General features: G+C 45.9%; 1 protein-coding gene across 4 annotated transcripts in view; it reads right to left on the bottom strand.

The window, feature by feature from the left end:
- Palm2akap2 (PALM2 and AKAP2 fusion) overlaps positions 1-25,378 on the bottom strand; it is a 459,101-nt gene that overhangs the window by 25,711 nt on the left and 408,012 nt on the right. For all 4 annotated transcript variants that reach the window (XM_058581620.1, XM_058581622.1, XM_058581621.1 and 1 more), the window contains one exon: positions 3,658-6,088. In XM_058581620.1, coding sequence (XP_058437603.1) covers positions 3,658-6,088 — 2,431 coding nt within the window. The remainder of the gene's footprint in view (positions 1-3,657; positions 6,089-25,378) is intronic.

The following is a 25,378-nucleotide window of genomic DNA, read 5'->3' as shown; positions in this document are numbered from 1 at the left end:
TCTTTATATCAGGCAACTGTTTACATGCTAGAAGTAATTTGGGAGGCAATATGGTGAGTGTTCAATTAAGAGATGGAGTAGAAAAAAAACCAAAATACCCACCTCTATGGTCTGAATGTTTGTGCTCCCCTTTCCAGTTCATATGCTGAAGCCTAATTACCAACAGGGTGGGGACCTTCGAAGGTGATGAGACCCTGAAGGCTGAGCCTTTATGCATATATGAGATCTCTTATAAAAGAGGCCATACAGAGCTGACTGCTTCTTCTCTTTCAGTATGTAAGGACACCAAGAGAAGATGTCATCTATGAACCAGGAAATACCAGACACCAATCTGCTGGCACCTTAATATTGGACTTCCCAGCCTCTAGAACTGTGAGAAATGAATTTCTGTTGTTTATAAGCTACTCAGTCCATGGTATTCTGTTATAGCAACCTGAATAGACTAATAGAGTGCTGGTCATACGTGCGTCAGAGAAGATTCTCCAGTAAAATAGTGCAAAAGAAAGCAAGAGCCAGCTCTAACTGGTATGTGTAGGAAATCTATGTACCTGCTTCTCAGGTGAGCAGAAGGAGAACAGGTGCCCAAAGAACTTTCCTCCATCAGTGAGACTTCAAGTTCCCTTAGTACCACTTACTCATGTAGTTGAATCTCCAGCTTGGGCTGAAACCAAGCTGGTACAAAAGACGTTTTTCCAGAACAGGATGCACAACAGATCTCTGTACCAAGCCAGGTCACAATTAAAAATTTTTAAGTAAACCTGACAACTAAGAATCTTTGCAAAAAAGGTGACTTGTCACTCTTAAGCCTGGGCAAAAACTCCTCTCTCAAAATTCTCCTTGCTTCAAGCACTCAGCTGGCTCTGTGGCCATGACCTGAAGGAGATCCCTGTGCTCCTCCTCCTCCTCTTCCCTTCTCTTCTCAAACAATTCAGCCCAACAGTCATCACGTGGTGCCTGCAGTGGGGGTGGGAGAAGCTACAGTGGCCTAGAGGGATGTGCCCAAAGCAGGTAGGCAGAGCACAACAGTGACTCCCTAGGGAGGGTTGGAGCCCAAGTGGGCTAAGGAGGTAGTGGTGAAGGGGTGGGCAGGGGCCACCCAGAAAGTGATGTTGGTACCGATGTTTGAAGAGGAAAATGCGAGACTGGCTATATGGTGGGGATGGGGGATTAACCAAGTAATGAAATATTGGGGATAACTGGAATAATCAAGGCATTTTGATATCACCAAGGAGGCTATAAATATGGAAAGGAAGAAAACATGAATGAATCTTGTACTAGAATAGAATTAAAATATTTCAGGGTTAACTTAGGGTTCGATAGATAGATAGATCAGTTGATCTTTAAATCTGTCCACTGAGGGTACCTGGGAGCAGCAACAATTCGCTGAGCACACCTGATACCCAGACCTTGGTTTCTAAATACCATTCTTTGAAGTGCTCTTTGAAGATATGAATGATTTCAGGGTTGGAAAAAGCATAAGATGAAACTAGAACATCCTTAAAAAGTGATGCTCAAAGAATGAGGACATCTCAAAAGGAACTGAAGTTAGCCTGAAAGGACTCCTATGAGAGCTTTCTGAACAAACTAGGATAAAAACAAGAAAAGAAATAGACGAGCTAAGCATACTGGCATACATCTGTAATCTCGGCCACTCAGGAGGCTGAGGCAGGAGGATTGCAAGTTCAAGGCCAGCCTCAGCAACTTAGCAAGGGCCTAATCAACTTAGTAAGACCCTGTCTCTAAGTAAAAAATAAAAAGGGCTGGGAATGTGGCTCAGTGGTAGAGTGCCCTTGGGTTCAATTCCTGGTACCAAAACAAAACAAGAAACAGATGATAAATTATTGAATTATTGAATGTAATACTTTTCCATAAGACCATACTGACATATAAGTAATAGATTTAACATTTGAGAGGAGTGGGGAAAAGAATCAAAGTATCTCCCACAAAGGAAATGGAAAAAGATAGCTTTACCGTGTGGAAGCCTCGCAGCTTCTCCCTCACTGAAGAGATCAAAAATAATATAAAATGAGGGCTGCAGAGATAGCTCAGTTGGTAGAGTGCTTGCTTCACATGCACAAGGCCCTGGGTTTGATCCCCAGCACCACCAAAATAATAATCATAATATTAAATGATCAGAGCTAAAAGCTGCCCCTGACATGGGACACACTAATACCAGCTACTACCTGTTTGGAGACAGTGAGGATGCAGCACCAAATATATGATGTTCCTACCAAAGACGCACACAACCTGAATGTCATCATGGGAAAGGCCCAAACTGAGGGGCATTTTACAAAACTGGGGTTCATAGGGCACCGTGTTTGGCAATCTACTCTTAGAAACATGTTTGTACTTGGGGATTTTTCTTAAGGTTTGAAGTGGTTTCGAAATTTAAAAATCAATACTGAAGAGTGACTTTGAGTCATAACAGATGTAATGGAAGCCAAGCGTCAAGATGACTTAAGATCTGGGTGGACAATCTTACTATAAAGTAATGCTTCTAAAATTATCTCTGGCAAAGGACCCATCCCTCCTGCCCCCAGTCCATTGTGGACCAATATTTTTGTAAATACGAAACCCCACATTTGGATTTCAGGACGATAGAAATTTGCTGCAGGAGTTTTCAAATGCTGTATCTATCAATGTCTGCACTGATCTCAGCATGGACTGGTGACATAGGAGCAGCTCTTCTCTAAGAAAAACTGCATGGGTCCCCAATTCCCATCAAATTCACATGCACTGTTACCCATAACAGGAGCAACAACAATTACCCTAACTAACATCAACCATCTACACCAGTTACTCCAGAAAGGGACTGCAGAGGGTGGGGGTGGGGAGAACAACAGGAGGAGACTGAAGGCCAGCCTTTGCTTACCCTAATTCAATCCCCCTAAATAGGATGAGACCCCTCCGGGTTCCAAAGTACAGGCATGCACCCCGTAGGGTCAGGGAACACGTTCTGAGAAATGCACTATTAAGTCACCTCATCCCTGTATGAACATCATAGAGGGTACTGACCCCAAGAAACGGCTACAATGTCACCAGGTGATGGATACTCGTGGAACCACCATGGCACATACCAGTCTGCTGTTGACCGTCACCAAGCTGTTCACACCTATAACTGGCGGGTGGTGACGTAAGAGAAGTCAAATCCGATCGCCCAGAAGATGGAAAGAGACGTCCTCCATGGGTCAGTCTGCAACACGGACTCGCGACTAGGACTGCTAGGAAGGGACCCAACACCCCTGAGGGTTAGCAGAGCACGTCCCCCCCCAAATCGAATAGGTTTGATTTCATTCGAGTCATTGAAGGTCAAGCTACTGACTTCATACAGTCCACAGGTGGGCCCACCCTGATGGGTTCTGTGTCATACACGACTCGATCCCTGCCAAGAGGCCGCCCCTCCGATAACAGAAAACGATTTTGTGTAATAAGCCAAGGACAAGATGGAACCACAGGCGAGGAGCTACCACCTCTGCTGGGAAGTGGGAGACACCATCGGGGCTCCAGGTTCCTCCAGAGGGCACTCTGACCCTCCTGGCGCCGAGAGCCTCATGCCAGTGCCCCCCTGCCACACGCGCAGCGGAGGCTCCACACAGAAACTCCTATGCTGGAATCAGATTCCCGCGCGTCCAAGTGCAGGAGGCAGCCTCCACTTACCTGGGGCGGTTTTGTAGCCGGACTTGGTTCGGGAGGGCAGCGATGGGGCGTTCCTGGTCCTGGGGCTCGGTGCACTCTGCAAGACTTGTCTCTGCCGCTTCAGCTCCTCTTCCCTCTCCTGGGCTGCTCGGATCTCTTCTTCGATCATGGACAACGTCCGCTGCTTCCTTGACCTCAACTTAAAGGGCCCAACCATCACGTCGGATTCTTGAGTGGCCAGGAGGGAGGCTGTGCTTCTCAGCTCAGCAGCCTCCGAGTACTTGCTGAAATAGCCCCCCTCGGGCCTGGTCTCCTCCATGTTGACTGGGCCACTGGGCTGCACGGTTGGTGGTAGCTGGGAGGGCCCCCTTTCCCTGAGAGCCCTGTCCTCTGCAGGCAGAATCTTTGGTAATACATCCCTTTTCTCTTGAACAGGAGAGGACACTTGAGGTGGCTCAAACATGCTCTGGGGCTTCTCGGGGCCAGCAGCTCTGGTTTCAGCTCCCTCGAGGGTTGTGTCAGGTCTCCCCTGCTCTGCTCCAGGCTCGCTGGCCTGGGGCGCGGCCTTATCCACCTGCTCGGCTATGGCTTGTTGAATGGCATTCTGCACCAGGAGACCAGCCTGATATTCCAAGGACTCATCCACCGACGGGGAGTCCCCCAGTGTGGAGGACGGGGAATAGAAACCATGATCGCTAAATGACTTGGAGACGCCCTCTCGGCCCTCAGAGGGATTGTCTGTTTGTGGAGTCTGAGGCAGAGAGAAGTCAGCCAGGGAGTTTTCCTGGAGGGCGTTGGTTGTCTCGTTGGACGCCCCACTGTCACTGATGTTGTCCATGCTGAAGTCGTTGGACAAGGTCTCCAGGACCGTGGTGTCCTGGGACCTCACCGACAGCTCATCCAAACCTGAGTCAAGCTCCTCTTGGGTCAAAGAGACATTGACCGATCTCGAGAACTGATCCAAAATGCCATGCTCGTCATCCTTGACCACGGTGAGGACGGCCCGGGCGCTGGTAAACTCACTGTCCTCGGCCCACAGTTTAGATAAGGGCCCGCGTTTGGAGGGCTCGCTGTAGGGCCCTTCCTTTCCCTGAGGGGCGGTGCTGCCAGGGCCTCCTCCCGCCGACTGGCTCTCCAGCGTACAGGGGGCTTTCTGCCCCTTGGCTGCAGACACGCCACTGTCCTCTGGAGCTACCCCAATAGAAGCCGGTCTCAGGATGGTCGGGGGTTTGTCCGAGTGGATGGACCCCAGAGGCCGGTAGAAAGGCTTGATGGAGAACAGCCGGGGTGTACTCTGGCCCTTGGCCCCCGTCTGCCTGGAATTCTCCATCAGCTGGAACTGTTTGCGAGCGGCAGAGAAGTCAATCTGTTCTGTGACAATGTCCTCCTTTTCAGTCCCGCCTGGACGTTCTTGAGCGGAAGCAGGGGCTGTGCAGAGCTCTGGAGGGGGCTGCTGCTGTTGCTGCTGCTGCTGCTGCTGCTGCTGTTGCAACAGCTGCTGCAGCTGCTGCTGCTCCTGCTGGGCCCTCCTCTCCTTGCGCTCCTTGTACTTTTTGTGCGACTCCAGGTGTTCCTCGTCCAGCTGTTCCTCGATGGTCTTCTCCTGCGGGGGATTCCACCACTTGGCAGCAATGCCGGGATTCTTCTTCACGGCCTGACTCCGGATGAGCTCTCTCCTCTCCTTCTCCAGCTCCAGCATCTCCTCCGAGGGCCTCACCTTCCTCACACAGAACTGCTCCTTCTCACGCTCGTCCTCCTCGAAGAGCTTGGAGGGCTTCTTGTCTTCGTGGAAGGCGCGCAGCTCAAACTTGGCCTCCTTCTTCAGGGTGGTGAGCGTGAACTCCCCGTCTCGGGAAGAACAGCGGCAGCTGGTGGAGGAGCTGGGGCTCGCAGGGGCCTGCAGGCTGTCCCCTAGCGTGTCCCGGGGCTGGTCGGGGGGATGGCCATTCACTCTTTCCGTCTCGGCCATGGTGTCAGAGGGGCTTCTGCTGAGCTCGATGTGCGGGGGTGCCTGCCTGCCCGCGGCTCCCTCGGCAGGTTCCGGCTGGGTGGCTGGGTGGGCTGGTGGGCTCAGGCTGCCCGCCAGGGTGGCCGCGCCAGGCTCTGGGGAGGATGTCCCGTTGTAGGTTCCCTCCACCGAAGAATCACAGCAGTTGGCCTCCAGCACCTCATCTAGATATCGGATCTCTCTGGCCACATCATTATCCAGGGACTCGTGGTGATCAGGGAGGAGGCCATTGTGAGGGGGTGAATAGAATGGGGAGGGGTGGTCCACGGAATGGGGGGTAGAGGTGATTCCAGGAACGCTTTTACATTCTGTAACAGACACCTCAATTTCCATGTTTTGGTGATCTGAGGGAAGAGATCTGGGAGCAGGCTCCAGGAGATTGGCACGACAGCTGTCTCTCTCGGTTTTCAGCTGGATATCATCCTCAGAAAGCTGCGGGGGCTTCTAGAATAAAGAGAAAACAAAAGTCAGGGTTAAATGTTGCTTCTCTTAGGTATATGACTGCTGAGTCGTTCATTCAGGAAGAAAACCTGAAACAATACCAGCAAGTGTTGTTAAGTAGAGATCTCCCTCCTAGTAATATCTCAAATATTAATTTTGTGGTGGGAACAGGTGCCTAACCCTCTCGAATTTACAGATTCCATCTTGTTTATTGGATGCTCAATGGATGTTGGCTCCATTTTAAAATCTGATCTCCTAACTTGGAAGAGGTTACATAATTGATGCACCACGGTCTTCCAAAATAGTTCATAGCCAACTACTAAGGCTTTGTCATTGGGCTCTGTACATGTCCCCGGTTATAAAAAGAAGGTCTTTTTGCATGAACAAGTCTTAAAAACACCATTCTCTGCCAGAGACAAGAAAATCTTTCCATCATAAAATACTAGAAAACAGTAGATCCCTTCAGTGGCCCTTCTCACTAGAGTGCCCCACTGCCATGGCCGTAACTGACCGTGTGCATTAAACACCACAACCAAAGCCACTGTCTACATAGTTCTGTTCTCAGGGGCTGCATCAAAACAATACTCCTTAGTGGACTGTTGTTTGAAAAGCCAGTCACCCCTGACACCACCCCTCTGGTTTCTAAAATGCTTTGTATTTGATATCTCCAATTTGTAGTTGGTTAAGAAAATCATGTCTTCTTGATGCAGTTTTAGTTATAAATGAATCTTTTATCTTATTTATTTATATGCGATGCTGAGGATGGAACCCAGGGCCTCACACATGCCAGGCAAGTGCTTTACCACTGAGCCACAACTCCAGCCCCTCTTGATGCATTTTTAAACATGTCATAGCTCTCCATCAGTTATTGAGCTCATGGAATCGGTTATTTGACACTATTTTAGTAAGAGTACTTTTTATATTCTGGGATTTCTTTTCTTTTTTTTTTAATATCAAAGAACTCGGGTTTAGGGGCTGGGGATGTGGCTCAAGCGGTAGCGCGCTCGCCTGGCATGCGTGCGGCCCGGGTTCGATCCTCAGCACCACATACAAACAAAGATGTTGTGTCCGCCGAAAACTAAAAAATAAATATTAAAAATTCTCTCTCTCTCTCTCCCTTCCTCCCTCTCTCACTCTATCTTTAAAAAAAAAAAAAAAAAAAAAAAAAAAAAAAAAAAAAGAACTCGGGTTTATCTCAGAGAATTCCAGCAATAAATTATGAACTTGAATTGAGCTCCCCTCAAGGATTTCCTTAACAGCTTAGTCAGCTTTGTTTCCTAGGGTGTTCCAGGAACTACTGATGTGGTACAATGCAAAACTCTCAAATGGTACAATTTTCATTTATTTTAAGTTTTTAACAATTTTAGAGGATTAAAATATAATATTAAAACACCACCTTATGATGATTATCAGGGATTGATTACAAAATTCTTCCAAGGAAATGGAAATTAAAATTTTATTTCATAAGGTCTAAGAGCTTGAGCATTCATTCTACGCCCAGGATTGCAAAACTCTAATAATTATGCAGAAACTAGGAACCTCCTTCACTTACCACATTCTCCTTCAAACTTGAATCAATCAAGTAGCATGTATTTTTTTTGCTAGTAACAGGCAACAATAACAGCTATTCCTTCTTTGTCAATACCTTTTGATCTTTTAAAAAAATTTTTTTTCATAGTTGTAGATGGACAGAATGCCTTTATTTTGTTTATTTTTATGTGGTGCTAAGGATCAAACCCAGTGCCTCACATATGCTAGGCAAGCGCTCTACCACTGAGCTACATCCCCAGCCCACCTTTTGATCTTTGATGTTCTTCCAGATTTAGTTTGGCCTTTGTCAAAGTCTTGTACTTAATGACTATAATCATTAAGGTCTTTATTTATTTTTTTAAAGGTATACACACACACACACGTGGTTGATGGATCTTTATATTTTATTTGCTTACATATGGTACTGAGAATCAAACCCAGTGCCTCACACATGCTAGACAAGCGTTCCGCCCCTGAGCTATAACCTCAGCCAAGGTCTTCATTTTCGATCATTATAACTAACGGTTCTTTTATCTTTAGAATGAACTAAAGATATCATTGCCCCTTTAAAACCATTGAGCTAGCTGTTCACAGTGGTGCATGCCTATAATCAATCCCAGGTACCTAAGAGGCTGAGGTGGAAGGTTTACAAATTTGAGGCCAGGCTTTATAATTTATGGAGACTCTGTCTCCAAATAAAAAATAAAAAGGGCTGGGAATGTATCTCATTGATAGAGTACCCCTGAATGCAATCCCTTGTACTGAAAAAAAAAAAATTTAATAAAATAAAACCTCGCACATGTGACCCACTGGGTTCGATCCTTAACACCACATAAAAAATAAATAAATAAAGATATAAAAAATAAAATAAAATAAAACCACTGAGCTAAACTATGTTTTGGTAAGAAAATTATCAGTAACTTCTCATAAGTCATTAAGAATTACAAAAAACCTGAATGCCTGAAACACACTGGCTGACATTCAATTTCAAGTCAATCTAGGCCAAAATGAACCGGTTCCATGTACAGTTATTACTGGAACAAACAGGCCAACCAAGAGCCACACAGGTCACATTGCCCTTAACTCCAGCTTCATCTGGCCACTAATTCATGGGAAAGCAGTTTTCCCTCAACCCTTTCAGCTTTGGCAGGTGGGGTTAGGAAACAGCAGGAAGCTACTGGGATTGAAATGTGGTCCAATAATCACTGCTCTACTGAAACACAAAACACTTCAGAATAGTTGAGGAAGGGAAGGAGGAAAATGTGGAGGGACAAAAGGCAAATAATTCTCTAGTTCATTTATTCATGAGTCCATTCATTCAACATGCAGGAGGCTTCTTCTTCAGGGCCACAAAGGAATTAATAGCAACAATATGCTTCAGAAGAGAGATCCTTAAGAAAAATTGAACTTCCCAAGCTTCCCAGGAAGCAAGACCCTATTCTAGAGTTGACTTAGAGTCAGACAAAGTGAACAACTTGCCTCTCTGTGTTTCCTTGCTGATCGGAGGTGGCAGTGACGGGGCCCATTTTCACAGGATGCCCTGAGCTCTCTTCTTGAGCCTCAAGTCATCCCTGTCCCTTTCCCCGCCAAAGGCCTCGAAGTTCAGGTGGTCCTTAATGGATGAGCAGATACAAGTCAGCCTTTTCGTTTTAGAATTCAAAGTTTATATGGACTTTTTCAACGCATCCTTTTTGAACTAGAAACAACTGTTCCTGATATAAATTTTTTAAATCTTCAAAGAGTATTTGGTGGTATGTGTTTTTAGTGTCAAACATATTGCCTTTGGGGCTGGGATTGTGGCTCAGCAATAGAGCGCTCACCTAGCACGTGTGAGGCCCTGGGTTCGATCCTTAGCACCACATAAAAATAAAATAAAGATATTGTGTCCAACTATGACCAAAAAATAAATATTAAAAAATATTGCCTTTATTTGAGTCATAAATGATAACAAGTATATGAAATTCCCCAAGATGAAAGTGTATATGATTCTGATTTGATGCATGTTGAATTACCATAAATATACCAGGTAAAGATGTACAAATATTACATCTCAACAAAAAAAATAGTAAGTTAGGTTCTGTGATCTGTCAACCCAAGATATTAAAAATACTGGTTGCTGGTTAAAAATGTAAGCCTGGGTGGTGCACATGCCTGTAATCCCAGTGGCTCGGGAGGCTGAGGCAGGAGGATTGCAAGTTCAAAGCCAGCCTCAGCAAAAGCAGGGCACTAAGCAACTCAGTGAGACCCCGTCTCTAAATAAAATACAAAATAGGGCTGGAGATGTGGTTCAGTGGTCGAGTGCCCCTGAATGCAATTCCTGGTAACCCCCCTCCCCCAAAAATCTAATTCTGGTGTCCCATTATAATTTGAGATGATTCTTTTCCAGTACTTTTTTCCCCTCCTTCTTCTAATCTAAACACTGGAAGGTATAAACAGGAAAGGGGTTTCCCTTCCTGTGAGTTACCTGGGGTCCAGCCCTGTACTTCCTATAAATTTAGAAAATTCTTCCTGATAACTCAATTTCCAACTACTTCTGAGAGTCACTGGCTCTAGGCCCTACTCAGTAAAGTACATAATGAGACAAACAGCTCTGCTGTACTGATTCACAGTCATGCATCAGAGGTCCTGAGTTCTGGTGAAGTTAGGCAACAATTCTAACAAGAACGAATTCTTAAGTTCTACTCTGGGCAGGAAGAATTCACCTTCATGCATGATGACCCAATATGATCAAAGCCACCAGAAACTACACCAGGTAAATGCAAATGAACTGGAAATCCCATGTGTCTGGACTGGGCATCATTAAATGATGTCCTGTTTAAACCAAGCAATGCTTATTGCTCCCTTTGAAGATAAGAAGGACCAGAATTTTCCCCATGCTTCAGATAAAGTGACCCTGACTCCAGAATCAGATAAAATATGCATTCATCAAATCAACTGGAAAGTCCTTTCTGATATAAACTGCCCCTTCTAAGGTCAAAGAAAAAACTAGGGTGCTGCTAAGAAAAATGAGGGTGGCAAGGGGGCTGTGGGAGATCCTCTGCCTGCCACAGCCACCCCTCCAGGTGGAGCCCTAATACCATGGTACAGAGAACCTGCCCTCCTCCTGGTTTCCCAGAATAGCTAACTGCTGGTTAGGATGTCTAAAATTTACTTTAAAACACTTGGGTAGAGACAATATAAGACAGCTATGTGTTTCTGAAATTAGTTTAAATTACATTCTGGGACAGACAACCATCCTAGGAATAGACAGACCCTCAAGGAGTCGTCAACTAGGATCTAATCAGAAATCCCAGGCTCCATAGGTGCTGTTCCCTCCAGGATTTCAGTTCCTTTTTAACTCTCCAGGACCCCTGAAGCTTTGCTAATTAGCATCATTAAAGTGAGAAATGGGTTTCCATTAGTGAAATTAGTGGCTTGTCAATTAGCATAATGAATGTCAGAAGTGGACGGAAACTGATGCAGTTCAAATTTGTGGACTAGCCAAACACCCCACCCTTTTATTTAAAGAGGGTGAGCCCCATTATGGTTTCTACAGACTTATGGCTGGTGTTTGCCGTTCAGAGGACCCAAGTGGTTTAACACCCGATAACCAGTAAATAACATCCTTTGCAAAACTGCCACATCTATCTTCCTTCAAGGTGGGACCAGAGCCTCTTTAATCTCAGAAAGCTGAGACCAGGGAGGTTACAGAAAATTATTTTTATGCCTATTTTTAAGAGTTTTACTTAACAAATGTAAGTGTGAGTACCAGAACTTGATCTATTATTATTAAATTAATATTATTATTATTATTATTTTGTGGTTATAGATTAAACACAATACCTTAATTTTATTTGTTTATTTTTATGTTGTGCTGAGGATCGAAACCAGTGCCTCAAGTGCTAGGCAAGTGCTCTACCACTGAGCCACACTCCCCAGCCCTATGACCTGCTTTTAATATAACTTGATAACCTGTTGGCAGCTAAAGTCACTATTAATTTATTTAAAAGTCCTAAAAGTTATATGAAGCAAATTAGCTTGGGTGAATTGACAACACAGATGCCTAGGACTCCTTCATCTAAGTGATGCAGAAAATGTGGTAATTTAGTGTTTGGAGTTGAAGGACCAGAATCTAGGGTTATTTCTTTGTTCTACTATAAAAGTTCTTTGACAATTATGGAACTCTTCTGAGAGCAGAACTTGTAAGCAGCGCTAATGATAAGTATCTCTGAAAGCCTTTGTAAGCAGGGCTAATAAAAATCTCTCTTAAATCCTTTTTAAGCAGGGCTAATATCTCAAATCTTTTTCAGAGTTAAATTGGAAAACGTATCTAAAAATACTATGAAAATGATAAAATGGTCAATGTGAATATTCATTATTATTAAATGATTTTACACAGAGGAGTAAATTACCCATATTAAATTCTTTCTGGGAGCAGAATGACTTTCTTTTGTGGAAAGAGCAATGGGTAATGGTGAAGTTTTAACTTTAAGAAGAAAAGCAGTCAACATGAGGAGATTAAAGGCAAAAAGACCCAGGAAAGACTAAAAGGAAAATCCCAAGGTACCTCTCTAATCTCCCTAATCTTTCCCCACCCCAGATCCTTAAGTGTTACTTTTACTTGCAGCTAAATTCAGTTAGGAAGATGTAAAGTGAATAATTTTGTAAAATGTCCTCAAAAGTCAAATACTGAAGATGCAATATTATGGCCAGTCAAGAACCACCCAGACCTGGGGGCCCCTTCACATGGGAAGGAAGGTGGTGTCACACATAGTATGGAACAGAAGCTGCCACCCCCAGGACTCAGGTAGCCACATGCATGTCTGAGTGAATGAAGCAGTATAGCAAGCCTGTCCTGTGGACACTGAACGTCATACCTCATGCAGTTGCTGACGTAAGTCTGACGGCTTATCCTCCCACAGTACACACACATACACAGTCTCAGCTGACATACACACAAAAAAAAAAAAAACAGGACCCCTCTGTTAAATGGGAAAGGCAAGGATCTTATGCCGTTTTAAGACTCAGAATAAGAAGTTTCAAGAAATAAAAAGACTTTTCCCTAAGATCACACCTGGCTAGTAACTGGCATAACAGATTTGAAAAGTCAGTCCTTAACTCTATCTCAGTCTGTCAAAAGGTATTCTCTATGACAGGAGGCTTCCCAAATAACGTGGAAAATGTTAAGAATTGATGGATTGAAAGAATATTTACTTGGCTTTTTGGCTGACCTTTGCTCTCCTGTATTTCTGTAGGTGATGTGAGACTCAGAGCTTGGCTTTAAAGAGTCAATAACCCCTTTCTTTATTCAGACTGAGGCAGAGAGACTCCGTAGAGGCACAGTTTCAGTTTCCACCTGTCAGGTCCTCCAGATAGAAACTTCCTGCACAGTCTCAGGCATTTCACCCTGTGGGCTAGCCTCGGAACTGGATGCTCTCTGATTTCTCTGACAGCCTCCCAAAGGTGAAATACTAAGATCCCACATCACAGTGGGAAAGGGCTGTGACTTCCCACCAACACTACAAAGTCAAGGGCACAAGTGAGATTCTAGAAGCCGGGGCCCCTGCTCTGCTGGGCAATGGACACCAATGTGCTTTCTTTCTCCTCAGGGAACCTGGGCCTGAGCCAGGCACCTCTTTACCAGAAAGAATGTTCTTAGCAGGTCTGGCTGGGTCCAGACATCAGAACAGTGTCTTTCCCCACCAGACCAGAAAGTCGAAGCTCCTACCCACTCTGAATACCTGCTTGGTTCACAGCTTCCCATCTTCCCCACCAGGACCCCACCTCCGGGCTTCCTAGCCTGAACGCACAGCGTGTGACCCAAATCACTCAAACATCAGGTACCCGCTGCACAGCCAGGCTTTTCAGTTCTGAATAACCCAGATTACTTCCTTCTAAAGCCATGATATTTAAATTAGAAAAGCTTTCCCCAGGTAATAGGTGACCCGATCCTTTAATCCAGTTATTTTAAGTTCCATCAGAAATATACCCTCACTCTTGGCCTAGGAACAGAGGCTAGGAAATAAAAACTTCCTCATAGTTGGGAAATCAAAAAGCACACCCATTTTCTCTTCTTACCTCCGCCCTCTTTCTTTTTCTCAAGTCCCCTGTTTAGCACACAGGGCACAGTCACCATCCAGCAAAGAACTAGGCGGGCCCTGCGTGGCTGCCGCAAGAGTGGTTCTTCTAGACTCTTAACTCTCTGGACCCAGATGTCTCCATCACAAAGGCCAATGGGAGGAAGGAGTGAAACTGGATGGGGCGGATGCTCAGCAACCTGCACAACACCTCCATCATGTCTTATACCTGGGGCCATGCGTGTCCCCAAAGCTGAGTTGAGTGATTGCCCACTACCCAGCATGGAGCTCACCAGGCTTGGAGGGAACAAGTACCAATTCACATAAAAAGAACAAATAGCACAAGGTGAAGGAAGCTCAGCAATAACTGGAAAGATGATTCTGGGCCTACTCAATGGTGTTTGGCAGTGCAGGCTACACAGAATTCATGGAGAAAGCTGAACCCACCAAAGTCCCCCCAGGCTGGCTGTCCTGCACTCCTCTGGCCCTCCCTGCTGAAGAAGACTGGCTAGAGGAGTGGGACTCGGTGGCCTCTTCGGCCACCCCTGAAGCACAGAGAGCAGAAATGCTGGCTTCCTCTTTCCACGTCCCAGCAGGACATGCAGAGGAGAGGACTGGTGGTAATGAGTACTGGCCACATTCCAGTACTAGGCAGCCTTTCCTCTTCCACCCCCCAGCAGAGCTGCTTCCGGCCAATAAAACTGAGGGCCTGTGTAGACTGTGGGAAACCAGGCTCAACCCCTCCCCAAGGAGGCCAGAGACCTCTCCTGGCTGACGGAAGGCAGGCGGCCAGGCTTTAGACCCCAAGCCTTCCTGGGCAGTTGCAGGCTAAATTTAGACCAGGCTGGCTGGGGTCAACGCCCTGACCCCCGACTAACACTAACAATGTCTCCTGGGTCATGGAGCCATTACAGGCGAACATGACTAGGGCAGTTCTAAAAAGAAACCTCAACTCTTTGGTGGCCAAAGTCCCACTCCCCCTCAGACAAGCTCTGCCTTTTTTCAGTGAGCTTCTGTGGGTTTGGCCAGAGCAGTGGTCAAGTCCTGCCATTCCCCCGGCTCATGCCTCAGGCCCAGCTCGACATGAACCCCCTTCTGGAAGCCCCTGCATGGGGAACAGGGTTCACCTATGTTGACTCACATTCCCATGAAGAAAAGTGACTCACATTTAAGGTAAGAACGCCCCCCACCCCCTGCTGAAAGGCGCCAGCGCAAATGTCAAGCTGTGCATCTGGACTATGTCAAGGAGTTGATTAACACATTTACAGCTTGGGCTTTCTGTGAAATAAACTGGAGACTGTGTGCATGTGGAGGGGGTGAGCGCTGGGGAGGGGAAGGAAGGAAGGAAACTGTTGCCTTAGCTGTGGCAACTGGTGAAAGGGTTATTTCTTTCCCGGCTTGGAGACCCACCCCTAAGAGAGTGGCTGAGAGGCGCTGGGAGCTTTCTGGATTCCCCTGAATGAAAAGAGAGGCAAGTTTATTGTTTCCCCCAATGTGAGACTTGCAGGAGTCCTTAGGGGTGGCTGCCAATGCTCTAGTCACCAAAGTCCCTTTGCACTGACACTACTTTGCAGCAAAGTCCCCACCTCTGGAATAAACCAAGATCAAGGCCACAGAGCGAATTCTGGCCCCTGCAGCCTGAAACTTCTAGTGCAGGCGATTCCACTGAAAGCAAACACAAGCCTGCCTCCAGATCTTTGTAACTTAGTCACATCCCTCTTGGTTTTAAAATAGTTCAGGATCTTGGGTTCCTGCCTGGCCCAATCAGTAATGGCAGGGACAGAAGCTGAGCACCACTGTGGACCCACCAGAACCCACTACATTGAGGTAGAGCCCAGAGGAAGGAGAGAGGAGTGCTCAAGTGTTAACCCTCTGTGCCCAAGAGCAGAGATGACTGTGTGCGCATGAGCAGAGCCGAGGGGGTGCTCCTCCATCCCCACGGGACCTCCGAGGCTGAAGCCACAAGTCCACCTGTGGACACCATGAGCCCCACAACACAGAAGCAGAAGGCGGGATGGAGAGTAGCAGCGCATCTCTTGGACAACTACAAGAGGATGAATAGAAAACTAGTCACAGAGTCACCGGTCCCTTCATAAGGCAGATTCTGTTTTGGAAAAACGTACACAACTCTGTCACAGACACACTCTCAAACAGTCTTCAAAGCCTCTCCTGGCACAGACGATTTGTGTAGCTTGTCACTAAGATGCAGAGCTTCCTTTGCTTTCTACCATGAGAGCCAGGAGTTTTACAAGATTGCAAAAATAATAAGAATAAATAATAATAAAAGCAGCAGCAGCACGCCAAATGGCCAATCCGAGCTCAGCTGCCCACATTCTAGAAGGGAAGGCCTCCATGGTCCAGCATCACACCACTCAAAACCCCTCCTCTACATGTAAAGACACAGGCCTCAAATAGGAGAAGAACACTCTCCTATTACATGAGAAAGAAAAGGACAAAAGATAGGTCAGCAGACATGCTTACCCTGCCCAGGGCAAAAGCCCAAGAGTGTGTGTCTCTCGGTCAGAACTGCCTCTTTTTCCAGACAGATTCCAGGGCACACACTGGCTGGAGCTGGACAAATTCCTTTGGAGTCTCCTGACTGAAGACTGTGATGTCATCATCGGCCCTCCCTCTGCTCCCTAAAAGGCCATTCATACCAAGAAGGACTTTAACCGCCGCCCCCCCCCTGGCCCCTCCCTAGCTGGCCAGGCCTGGAGGGCAGCGGTCTGCCCTGCTGTAGGCAGCTCCAGCCTGCTTCTGTCAAGCTCAGGGGCTGAGCAGCAAAGCAAGAGCTTGCAGATTTCCATATAAACCAGTTACTGCTTCTTGAAAATTCAGAGATGGGCCTTGGGACAAGCAAGGAATTACTATCCCAGTGGTATTGAGGCTGAAAAAAAAAAATTGAAAGATCCTGGAGAAATCTCCAGTTAAACCGACTTTTCGGGACAGCTTTTATAATCTCCACTCAAAGAGAAAAATAGTTAATATCTAATTGCATTCTTCTTTTTTAAAAATGTCTCATTAAGTTGCCCAGGCTGGCTTCAAACTTAGCATCCCTGCATGCCAGACTCCTGGGATAGCTGGGGTCACGGGCATGGGCCACCACTGGCTTCTTTCTAAAAATACATATTTAATGTATTTGAAGCCAGACAGTATATGCAATTTGGTAGTCTTTTTTGCTTTTCCTTCACATTATCTCATAAGCACTTTTTATGCAATTGAATGTCTTTTCTGTACGATGTATTTTAACTGGCTAAATGAAGGCCCACACTGGAGTGGGCGGGTGAGCCTCAAGTCAGAGGTGAGGCTCCCATTTCAAGGAGCACTGGGGTAGATGGCTCCACCACTGCATAGCTAACCAATAATCTTCTGCCACCAGGAAAACAGATCTGTGTCTGCCTTAAAGAGAGACATGAGTGTCACAAAGATGTCCCTCTCTTGCTTGTTCACCACAGTCTCGCTCAGTCTCGTGAGGTGGTGTTTATCAGTGTCCCCTACCTGCAGACACCCACTGGCTTCCATCTCTGTCCCCAGGTTCTACCCACCTCATTCCCTGGAGCTCTAGGATGATCTGGAAAATTGGAGGCATAGCTAAGGGTCCAGCTGACTAGAAAGTCAGAATTTCAGACCAACTCAGTACAATGAGACATTCATTGCCTTCAGTAAGATTTTGGAGGAGACAGAAAACAGATTTACAGTAAGCTGAATGTGGAAAGGACTACAAACGCTATGCATGGCCCTCTGGGGCTAGGGGATTTGAGGTCAGTTTGGGAGCAGTTTGTTCTAGTAAAGTGGCATAAACAGCCAAAGACAGCAGCAGGGTTCCCCTGTGGCCTGCGAGTTGGCCAGCAACACAGAGCTCCCAGGACGCTCTGGAACACAGGGAGCAAGGAAGGAAAAACCAGAGTAGATGGAACCCAGGCGGAACCTTTGAAAAGGAAGCTGAAACTCTGCAGATAAATATCTAACCAACATTTTTCATATGCTGCAATTTATTTAGAAACATCGAGGAATTGCTCAATGACTAACCTAGTAGGACCAAGTCACTAGAGAGCTCTGTGGAAACTCAGACTTCATGTGGCTCTTTGGAATAACTGAATAATTGGAATGTTCTACAGTGTAGCCAAAGGCATTTCAAGATGTCTATCTACTTTCGACTTAGTCGTCTCGTCTAAAGTAAAATAAGGAGGGAAAATCACATGCCATGGGGATGGCACTACTCTGCTGAAGGATGAGGAACCAGGGCTGGGTGCAGTTCCTCATTCTAAAGTTCACTCCTGGAGTCCCAGCTGCTTGGGAGGCTGAGGCTGGAGGACTGCTTGAGTCCAGGAGTTTGGAGACCAACCTGGGCAACATAGCAAGACCCTATCTCAAAAAAAAAAAAAAAAAAATTAAAAAGGGAAGAAGGACAGAGGAGGAAGAATAAGAACTGGAGCCATGAGACAAAATACATTTCGGTTTTGTAGGCTACTCAATTTGTGGAACTCTGTTAGGGCAGCCTGAAAAAAATAATACATACACAAATGCATGCTCTCACACTCATATTTATGCATGCATATGCACACACACCCCTGCCCAGCTGCCAAAAAAGGGGGGGGCGGTAGAGCTTAAAAAAAATATTCTGCAGCAAAGTCACCATTAGGTTCTTCAATAAAGTGGTTCATACTCAGAGGAAGAGGGAGACATGACATCGGCAAGGTTAAGTTTGGGTTGCAAAAGCACACAGAGCCAGCCCACCTCTGCTAACACCTGAGTCCCTGGGCAGACATGGGCAGAACAGAATCTGCAGCAACACCTGGCTGCTGCTTGTCCTTTTGCCACCTCCCAGGCACAGGCTCTGAGCTTGGGGAGGTTTTCTTAGTTCATGCACATAAATTTGTAGTGCCAGTTTGATCCTCCTGATGCTGCAACCTGTTCTGGTTAGTCTCTGAGGGAGCCTTGCACTAGGGGGAAAGGAAGCCATTTGAAACTTGGTCCTGATTGGCTGGGAAGCAAGGCAAGGGCCCAGCAGCTGGGGTTTTGCAACAGCTGATAACCTTATGATTGTTGTTTAGCTGGTATCTATTGCACACCTACTCTGTGCCAGGTCAGTGCTATTTATTGTTACACACCTTCTATTTAATCTTCCCAGTAAATGGGGATTCTCACCCCCTCTCCACAGCAGCAGACCCCAGGCCATGGTGGCCAACCCCTCCCCACAGGCACACAGCTGTGCAGGATCAGACTTCTGCCCCCAGGGAAGCCATTGGGAAGAGCAGGAGGGAGCAGGCCCAGGAAGTAGGCTAAATTAAAGCAGAAGAGGCAAAAGGAAAATTTAAAAGGCATATGTACTATAAGGCAGCAGAGCCCTTGGCCCACTGCTGTAGCGCTATGGGAAGGCCTGGGGCTTGGTGCTCTGACCTGCAAAATGAGAGAATTAAACTAGGTAAACTCTCAAAATTCACTTCCCCTAGTCTCTGTAATTCTGTGGTTTCAGAATGAACCTCGGGCACATGAGGGGTTCTGTTGGGCAGAGTCGAGAAGCAGCAGGTGTCAATGGAGCCGGGACAGAACAGTCCTGGATGCTTCTGCCAAGAGACATTTCAAGAGTTGAGAAATAAGGTCAACATTCTTTGACATGCCCCTTGCCAGAACTTTCTTTTTAGAGGAAGGATTGCCATTTACTGAATATAACCATGCCATTTCTAGCAGTTATCAGTCACTTGTACTTTAGAGTGACAGAATATTCCAAAATCAGATTGGACGGGGTCAGGGGGAACTGGATGGAGCCCAGCAATGTAGCAGGCTGGCTTCAAAAGCAGCCAGCAACACCTGGCCTTCTGTCTTGGCATGGGGGGGAAGGGGAGAGAGCTGGCTCTGGGAAGGTTTCTGGGCGCTTTCTTTGCAGCTTTTTATACTGTTCCAAGACCCCATTCAAGCACATGCTGAAGGAAGCCTAAGCCTTGAGCATCTCCAGATGCTTCTTCTGAATGGCCAGAGCTGCCCCCTCCTCCCCAGAGGCCCAGGCTTCCAAAGACCCGACATCTCAGTATGGAGCCACATCTTTAAAGCAATTTATACTTAGATGTGAATCCCAAGAGACTATTTACAATTTAAAATAGGCACTTGTTTACCCAGAGGAATCCCTAATTGAATAAAGTGTGGGAAACATTACGGCAGCCAGCCCTTAATGTATTAAGGGGAAATGGATGAGAGAAGGCAATTAGGAACAGGGACTTTCCTTAGAAAGACCCAAGGAACATCCTCTCTGGTGCTCAGGACACTGAACCACAGAGCAGGGGCCTGGGACGAATACAGGGGCCGTACAAATATGTGAACCACTCAGCTCTGTGGGACATTGTCACCTCCCTTATTTCTGTAAGAAGCATTATTCTACAGCGAGAGAAACCAACTCCCAGGCCCTAGCTCTGTATCCTTTACCATCTCCATTATCACTGCTCCAACAGGAGGGAAGGGAGCCTGGAGCCCTACTATGTATGCTTCATTCTAGAAGCAGATGAAACTAGTGGTGACACTTAAGGGGGAGGGGCGAGGAATCTAGCAAGCCCATACAGTGCCCTGTCCCTTTCCTGCTCCCCATTTCATAAGTCCCTCAGTCAAGGATCTTAGGCTCAAAAAATCCCTCTGTTCACTACCTCAGACAATATGTTCATGTCCCCTGCAGGAGCACTGGCACCACCACAGTGTATCTCGGAGGTCAGACCTTTAGAAGAAGGCATTGCCATCTGGTCCAGAACAGTAAACACCTGCAGGCAACGCAAATGCGTAGCAATCTCAAAAAATGAGGATCTGTGAAGCCCATAGAAGGCTATGAAACCTGTAGAAAGGATATTTAGCATAACCGCATGGCAAACTAGAAAGATGCTATACAAATATGTATGCCCACACCTGTAATCCCAGCGACTAAGGAGGCTGAGACAGGCTACTTCAAGGCTAGATTCTGCAACTTAGCAAGACCCTTTCTCAAAATTTAAAATGAAAAGGTCTAGGGATGTGGCTCAGTGGAACAATGCCCTGGGTTCGATCCACAGTACCAAGGAAAAAATTAGAAGTGTGTGTCAGTGAGTAGTATCCAACAGGGTCCTCCTTCTTTCTACATGGTTTAACAGCACTCTCTTAGATCAGTCATAAAACATCAAGTTTGAAGGACAGAACTTCAGAAGTGCTGGCCTATGGTGAGCATGCCATATATTAAAAGGACCCAGTGAGTAGCAGTTAAAATAAACTGGTAATATATTTGCAGCATACATCCCAAAGACCCAATAATAATATATGAATAGGAGCTGGCATAGTTGCTTAGTGGTAGAGTGCTTGCCTAGCATGTGTGAGGCCTTGGGTTCGATCCCCAGCACCACGTAAAACTAATAAACAGAATAAAGATACAGTGTCCATCTAAAATTTAAATCTTGCAAATCAATAACCAAAAGAAATCAATAACTCAAAAAAGTTAAAAAAAAAAGATATAGGATGTAAAGAGATATAAATTATTCTTATACATATTAAAGATCTTCAATCCCACTTGAAGGGTATGGTTACTGACCTGTCCTCCCATCACACCCTAAACTCCTCCTCATTTTCTGGCCCTGGCTGCCAAAAGTAACTAGCTCCTCCCATGACCTGGGTCTTCTAAGGCCATATAAAAAAGCCAGATCCTGTGGGGGCCCGACACCGTTTTCCCTCTGAAGATGTGCCCTCTGGTGCTGAGTGAAGCCTGCTTGTTCGTGAGGTCTCTCTCCATTTTGTCTTTTTATATTCAATTTCACTTATACAAGAGAGACACAAAGTGAAATGGTAAGTTTTCCACCTGTAAAATTAGTTATCAGCATGTGAGGAAAGTGTTTCCCTCATCCAGCTTCAGGAACTTGGATGGTAATTTGACAATATGTACCCAACTTCCAAATATACCATGCCTTTGGCCCAGTAGTTCTATTTTCAAGAATCTAGTAGACATGGTGGCACATGTCTAAAATGATCTATACCCAAGGATCTCCCAGGTGACACTGCTTGCAACTATAAAAAGACTACAAATAATCTACATTAACAGAAGACTAATATAGTCAAGAGGTGGAATATTATGCAACTTTTAAGTATCAAGTATTCCAGGACATTGGATACAGTGCACTAGTTTTCATGTTAACAAAATAAATGCAATCTCATGAATATTTTTATCTGTTTTTATAAGTATATGGGATATATATATATATATATATATATATATATATATATATATATATATAGACTGGTTATGGTAGAGGTCCTCAGAAACCTATAGCAAAGGTTTTCTCCAGAACGGGGAGCAGGGAGGCCAAACAAACTAAGCTTCTTTGTATCCTTTTCTACACCTTTTGAATTTTCAACTTCGTGCAAATATTACCTTCTGAAAAAAGAACTAAGCACATAAAAATATAAATAGTTAAGTAGGTGAGAACTAACAGGATTTAAGGCACCTGTAATGGGCAATTAGGCACCTGGAGATTAATTCACTGTCTAAAGGATATCCTTTGTATATAAATTGTTTAGAAGAATCACATCAACGTATTAACCTTGGTTAACCCCAGAGAGCTGGAATGGGGAAAACCAATGTTGGGGGTGGGATGAAAAGGTGAGGTTAAGCCTATACCTTGTAATTTATAAAGGTTTATGCTACTGAACATATTACTATTGTAATTAGAGAAGCAATAATTGAAAATAACCATGCATTAATAAAGGTTACAAATTTGAATTTTTAAATACATTTAGACTTTGAAAAGGCCAGGGTGTGTCCACTTGTTAGGTTTCTCAGACCTCTACGTAAGGAATGGAAAGGCCTTCTTCACTCAGCCATGACGAACAAAGGCACATCAGAGCTTGACCTTCTCTCTGGAAGATTCTGCTTTGTTGCTGGATATATCAGGCATGTATGTGAGCCGGCTCTCACTCTCACAACTGGAGGACAATATATTCTTCCTTCTTCATGGAAGAGAGGTCACTGGCTGTCTATGATGCATAGACATTTCCCTTTCATGAGCCGCCCATTCCCAGAAAAGTTGTGAAACACTCTGAGTAACCAAATTTGGAAGGGGGGGGGGTGTCAAATGCCACAGAATTTCATGAACTATGTTAGAGACAGAATGTCATAGGAAACCCCCATGGACCAGTTTCCCAAGATCTGATCAGCCAAGGAGAGAACAAAAATTGGGGGCTGACTTTTTACAATCTATTCAACTTAAATGTATGGCCAGGCACGGTAGCGCACACCTGTAATCCCAGTGGCTCCGGAGGCTGAGAAAGGAGGATCGTGAGTTCAAAGCCAGCCCCCTGGGCTGGAGATGTAGCTCAAGCAGCAGCGCGCTCGCCTGGCATGCATGCGGCCCGGGTTTGATCCTCAGCACCACATTTAAAAAAAAAAAAAGAAGATGTTGTGTCTGCCGAAAAAAATAAATATTAAAAAAATTCTCTCTCTCTTTAAAAAACAAAAACAAAGCCAGCCTCCTCAGCAAAAGTGAGGCACTAAGCAACTCAGTGAGTCCCTGTCTCTAAATAAAATACAAAATAAGGCTGATGATGTGACTCAGTGGTCAAGTGTCCCTGAGTTCAGTCCATGGTACCCACCCACCCCCAAATGTATGTGTAAGCCAATCTGGCAAACTCCCGATCCACCTACAAAACACACACATACCACACACACAGGTCCACTGAATTGGAGTCCATTTTTTGTTTAACTAAAATATTTCAAAGCTTTGAGCAAAGTTAATAATATTTTGGGCTTGCTAAATTTAGTCTTCTGTAAGCAAAAGCACCACACCTCTAATGAATGTTTAAAGTAAATGCTGGGTGTTGGACCACAACTCTGCACTTTAGCAATTCGAACCCCAGGACCAAGTGCTAAGTCTGCCAGGCGATTCCCTGCCTTTCTGTCACCCAGTTCCTAGTCCTTAGGTAAGGATTGAGGTCAACAAGGTACTCAGATTGAGCCAGGTCCAGGAAATGGATCAGGCCCACCAAGTGTTTTCCCGCCCAAAGACAAGGTGTTTTAAATGCCCACAGATTACAAGGAAACCGGTGGAAGGCTCTGGAAGGTTTAGCCCTCCAGCCACTGTCCCACCAACGCAGGCAGGAACATCCCCATGAACTGTCTCCCACTCTGTGAGCTCTAGAACAGCCTTTTCTTCAAAAGCTCAAAGCCACATGTGAAGCCAGACTCTGCAGCAAGCAGAGGTCTGACCCAATCCACTCCACGCACTTTGGCAAGGAAAGAAAACTCCAGGAAAGTCCAGATGTCCAGAGTGCTGCTCTGCCGGGACTGAGCAGCCATTCTAGATCAGGACTGGCACTGGGGACACCAGTCTGATGAAGGACAGGGCATGGCAGGCAGCCACCAACCGTGAAGACTCAAGCCATTGTCTGCAGGGGATTCTAAGCCTGGTACCCGGGGTACACTTGTAGACATGTACCCTTGACCTTGAGGACCTGACCTTGGTTCGAGTGTGCCTCAGTCCCTGCTTTTAGCCCAAATCAGGAGAATTCCTAGAGTCTCATCCCTCTGTCCACACCTCTGCACTCCCAAGTGCACCTGGGCCGGCTCTGCAGACCACACTCTGGGAAGTTCAGGCAGCCCAACTCTGGGGACAGCTGAGGGCTAGTCACCTGCTTCCGACAACTGCTTCTGTGGCTCTGAATGCCAGGAAGGAACCTCTGCAGGAGAAGGAAGACAGGAATTTCTCCATACACCAGGGGGATGCATGATGAGCCCAAGTACAGTAATATGGGGAGCAATAGAGGCCAATAAGCATTGCACAAAGAAATGTGCTCCTTCCCATCACTGATGCCAGCAGACCTGTCCTTGTCTTAGAGCCAATAACAGGCTGGGGATATAGCTCAGATGGGAGAGAGAGACTAACAATGAAACAGGATAAAATCTGAGACCCAGTAACAAGAAAGGGGCCTCTGCTCACACAGCCTCTGCTTCATCCTGTTTACCCTCCAGAGAGCCCTTTGATCTGAGGCCACCTGCTGCTGACCATTTTGCTGCTGTGGCCTTATACCTTACTATCTCCTCCTTCAATGTGTGTGGGAAGATGATCCAGTTGGGAAGGACCCACTGGAGAAAAAGTCAGGGTTTGAAACTTCTGGTATCAAATTGACTGTGTTACACTTACAGAAGAAATTTCCTCCCCAGAGACTTGGTCTCCTTATCTGTGAAATGGGTCTGATATCAAGGATTGAGTTGTGTCCCCCACCCCATTCATGTACTGGTGGAACCTGATAATGTGATCTTACTTGGAAATAGGGTCTTTGCAGATGTAATGTGTCAAGAGGAGGTCATAATGGGCAAGGGTGGCCCTAACTTGAAGGGCTAGTGCCCTTTATAAGGAGAGGACATACAGACACCTACACAGAGGAGGATAACTTCAAATGAAGATGGAGGCAGAAGCTGGGCACAGTGGTATATGCCTGTAATCCCAGCAGCTCAGGAGCCTAAGGCAGGAGGATCACAAGTCCAAGCCAGCCTCAGCAAAAGCAAGGTGCTAAACAACTCAGTGTGACCCTGTCTCTAAATAAAATACCAAGTAGGGCTGGGGAATGTGGCTCAGTGGTCAAGAACCCCTGGGTTCAGTCCCCAGGAGCCAATTTAAATAAACAAAAACAAAAGGATGGAGGCAGAAATTGGAGTGATGAATCTACAAGCCAAGGAATGCCAAGCCTTATTCTAAGCACCAGCAGGAAA

Source organism: Marmota monax, unplaced genomic scaffold (genome assembly GCF_021218885.2).
Source record: "Marmota monax isolate L192 unplaced genomic scaffold, Marmota_monax_Labrador192_F-V1.1 WCK01_AAM20220418_F8-fsc00020, whole genome shotgun sequence".
Taxonomy (NCBI): domain Eukaryota; kingdom Metazoa; phylum Chordata; class Mammalia; order Rodentia; family Sciuridae; genus Marmota; species Marmota monax.
Note: the sequence above shows the minus strand (reverse complement) of the source record. Positions and strands in the feature narration are given on the sequence as shown.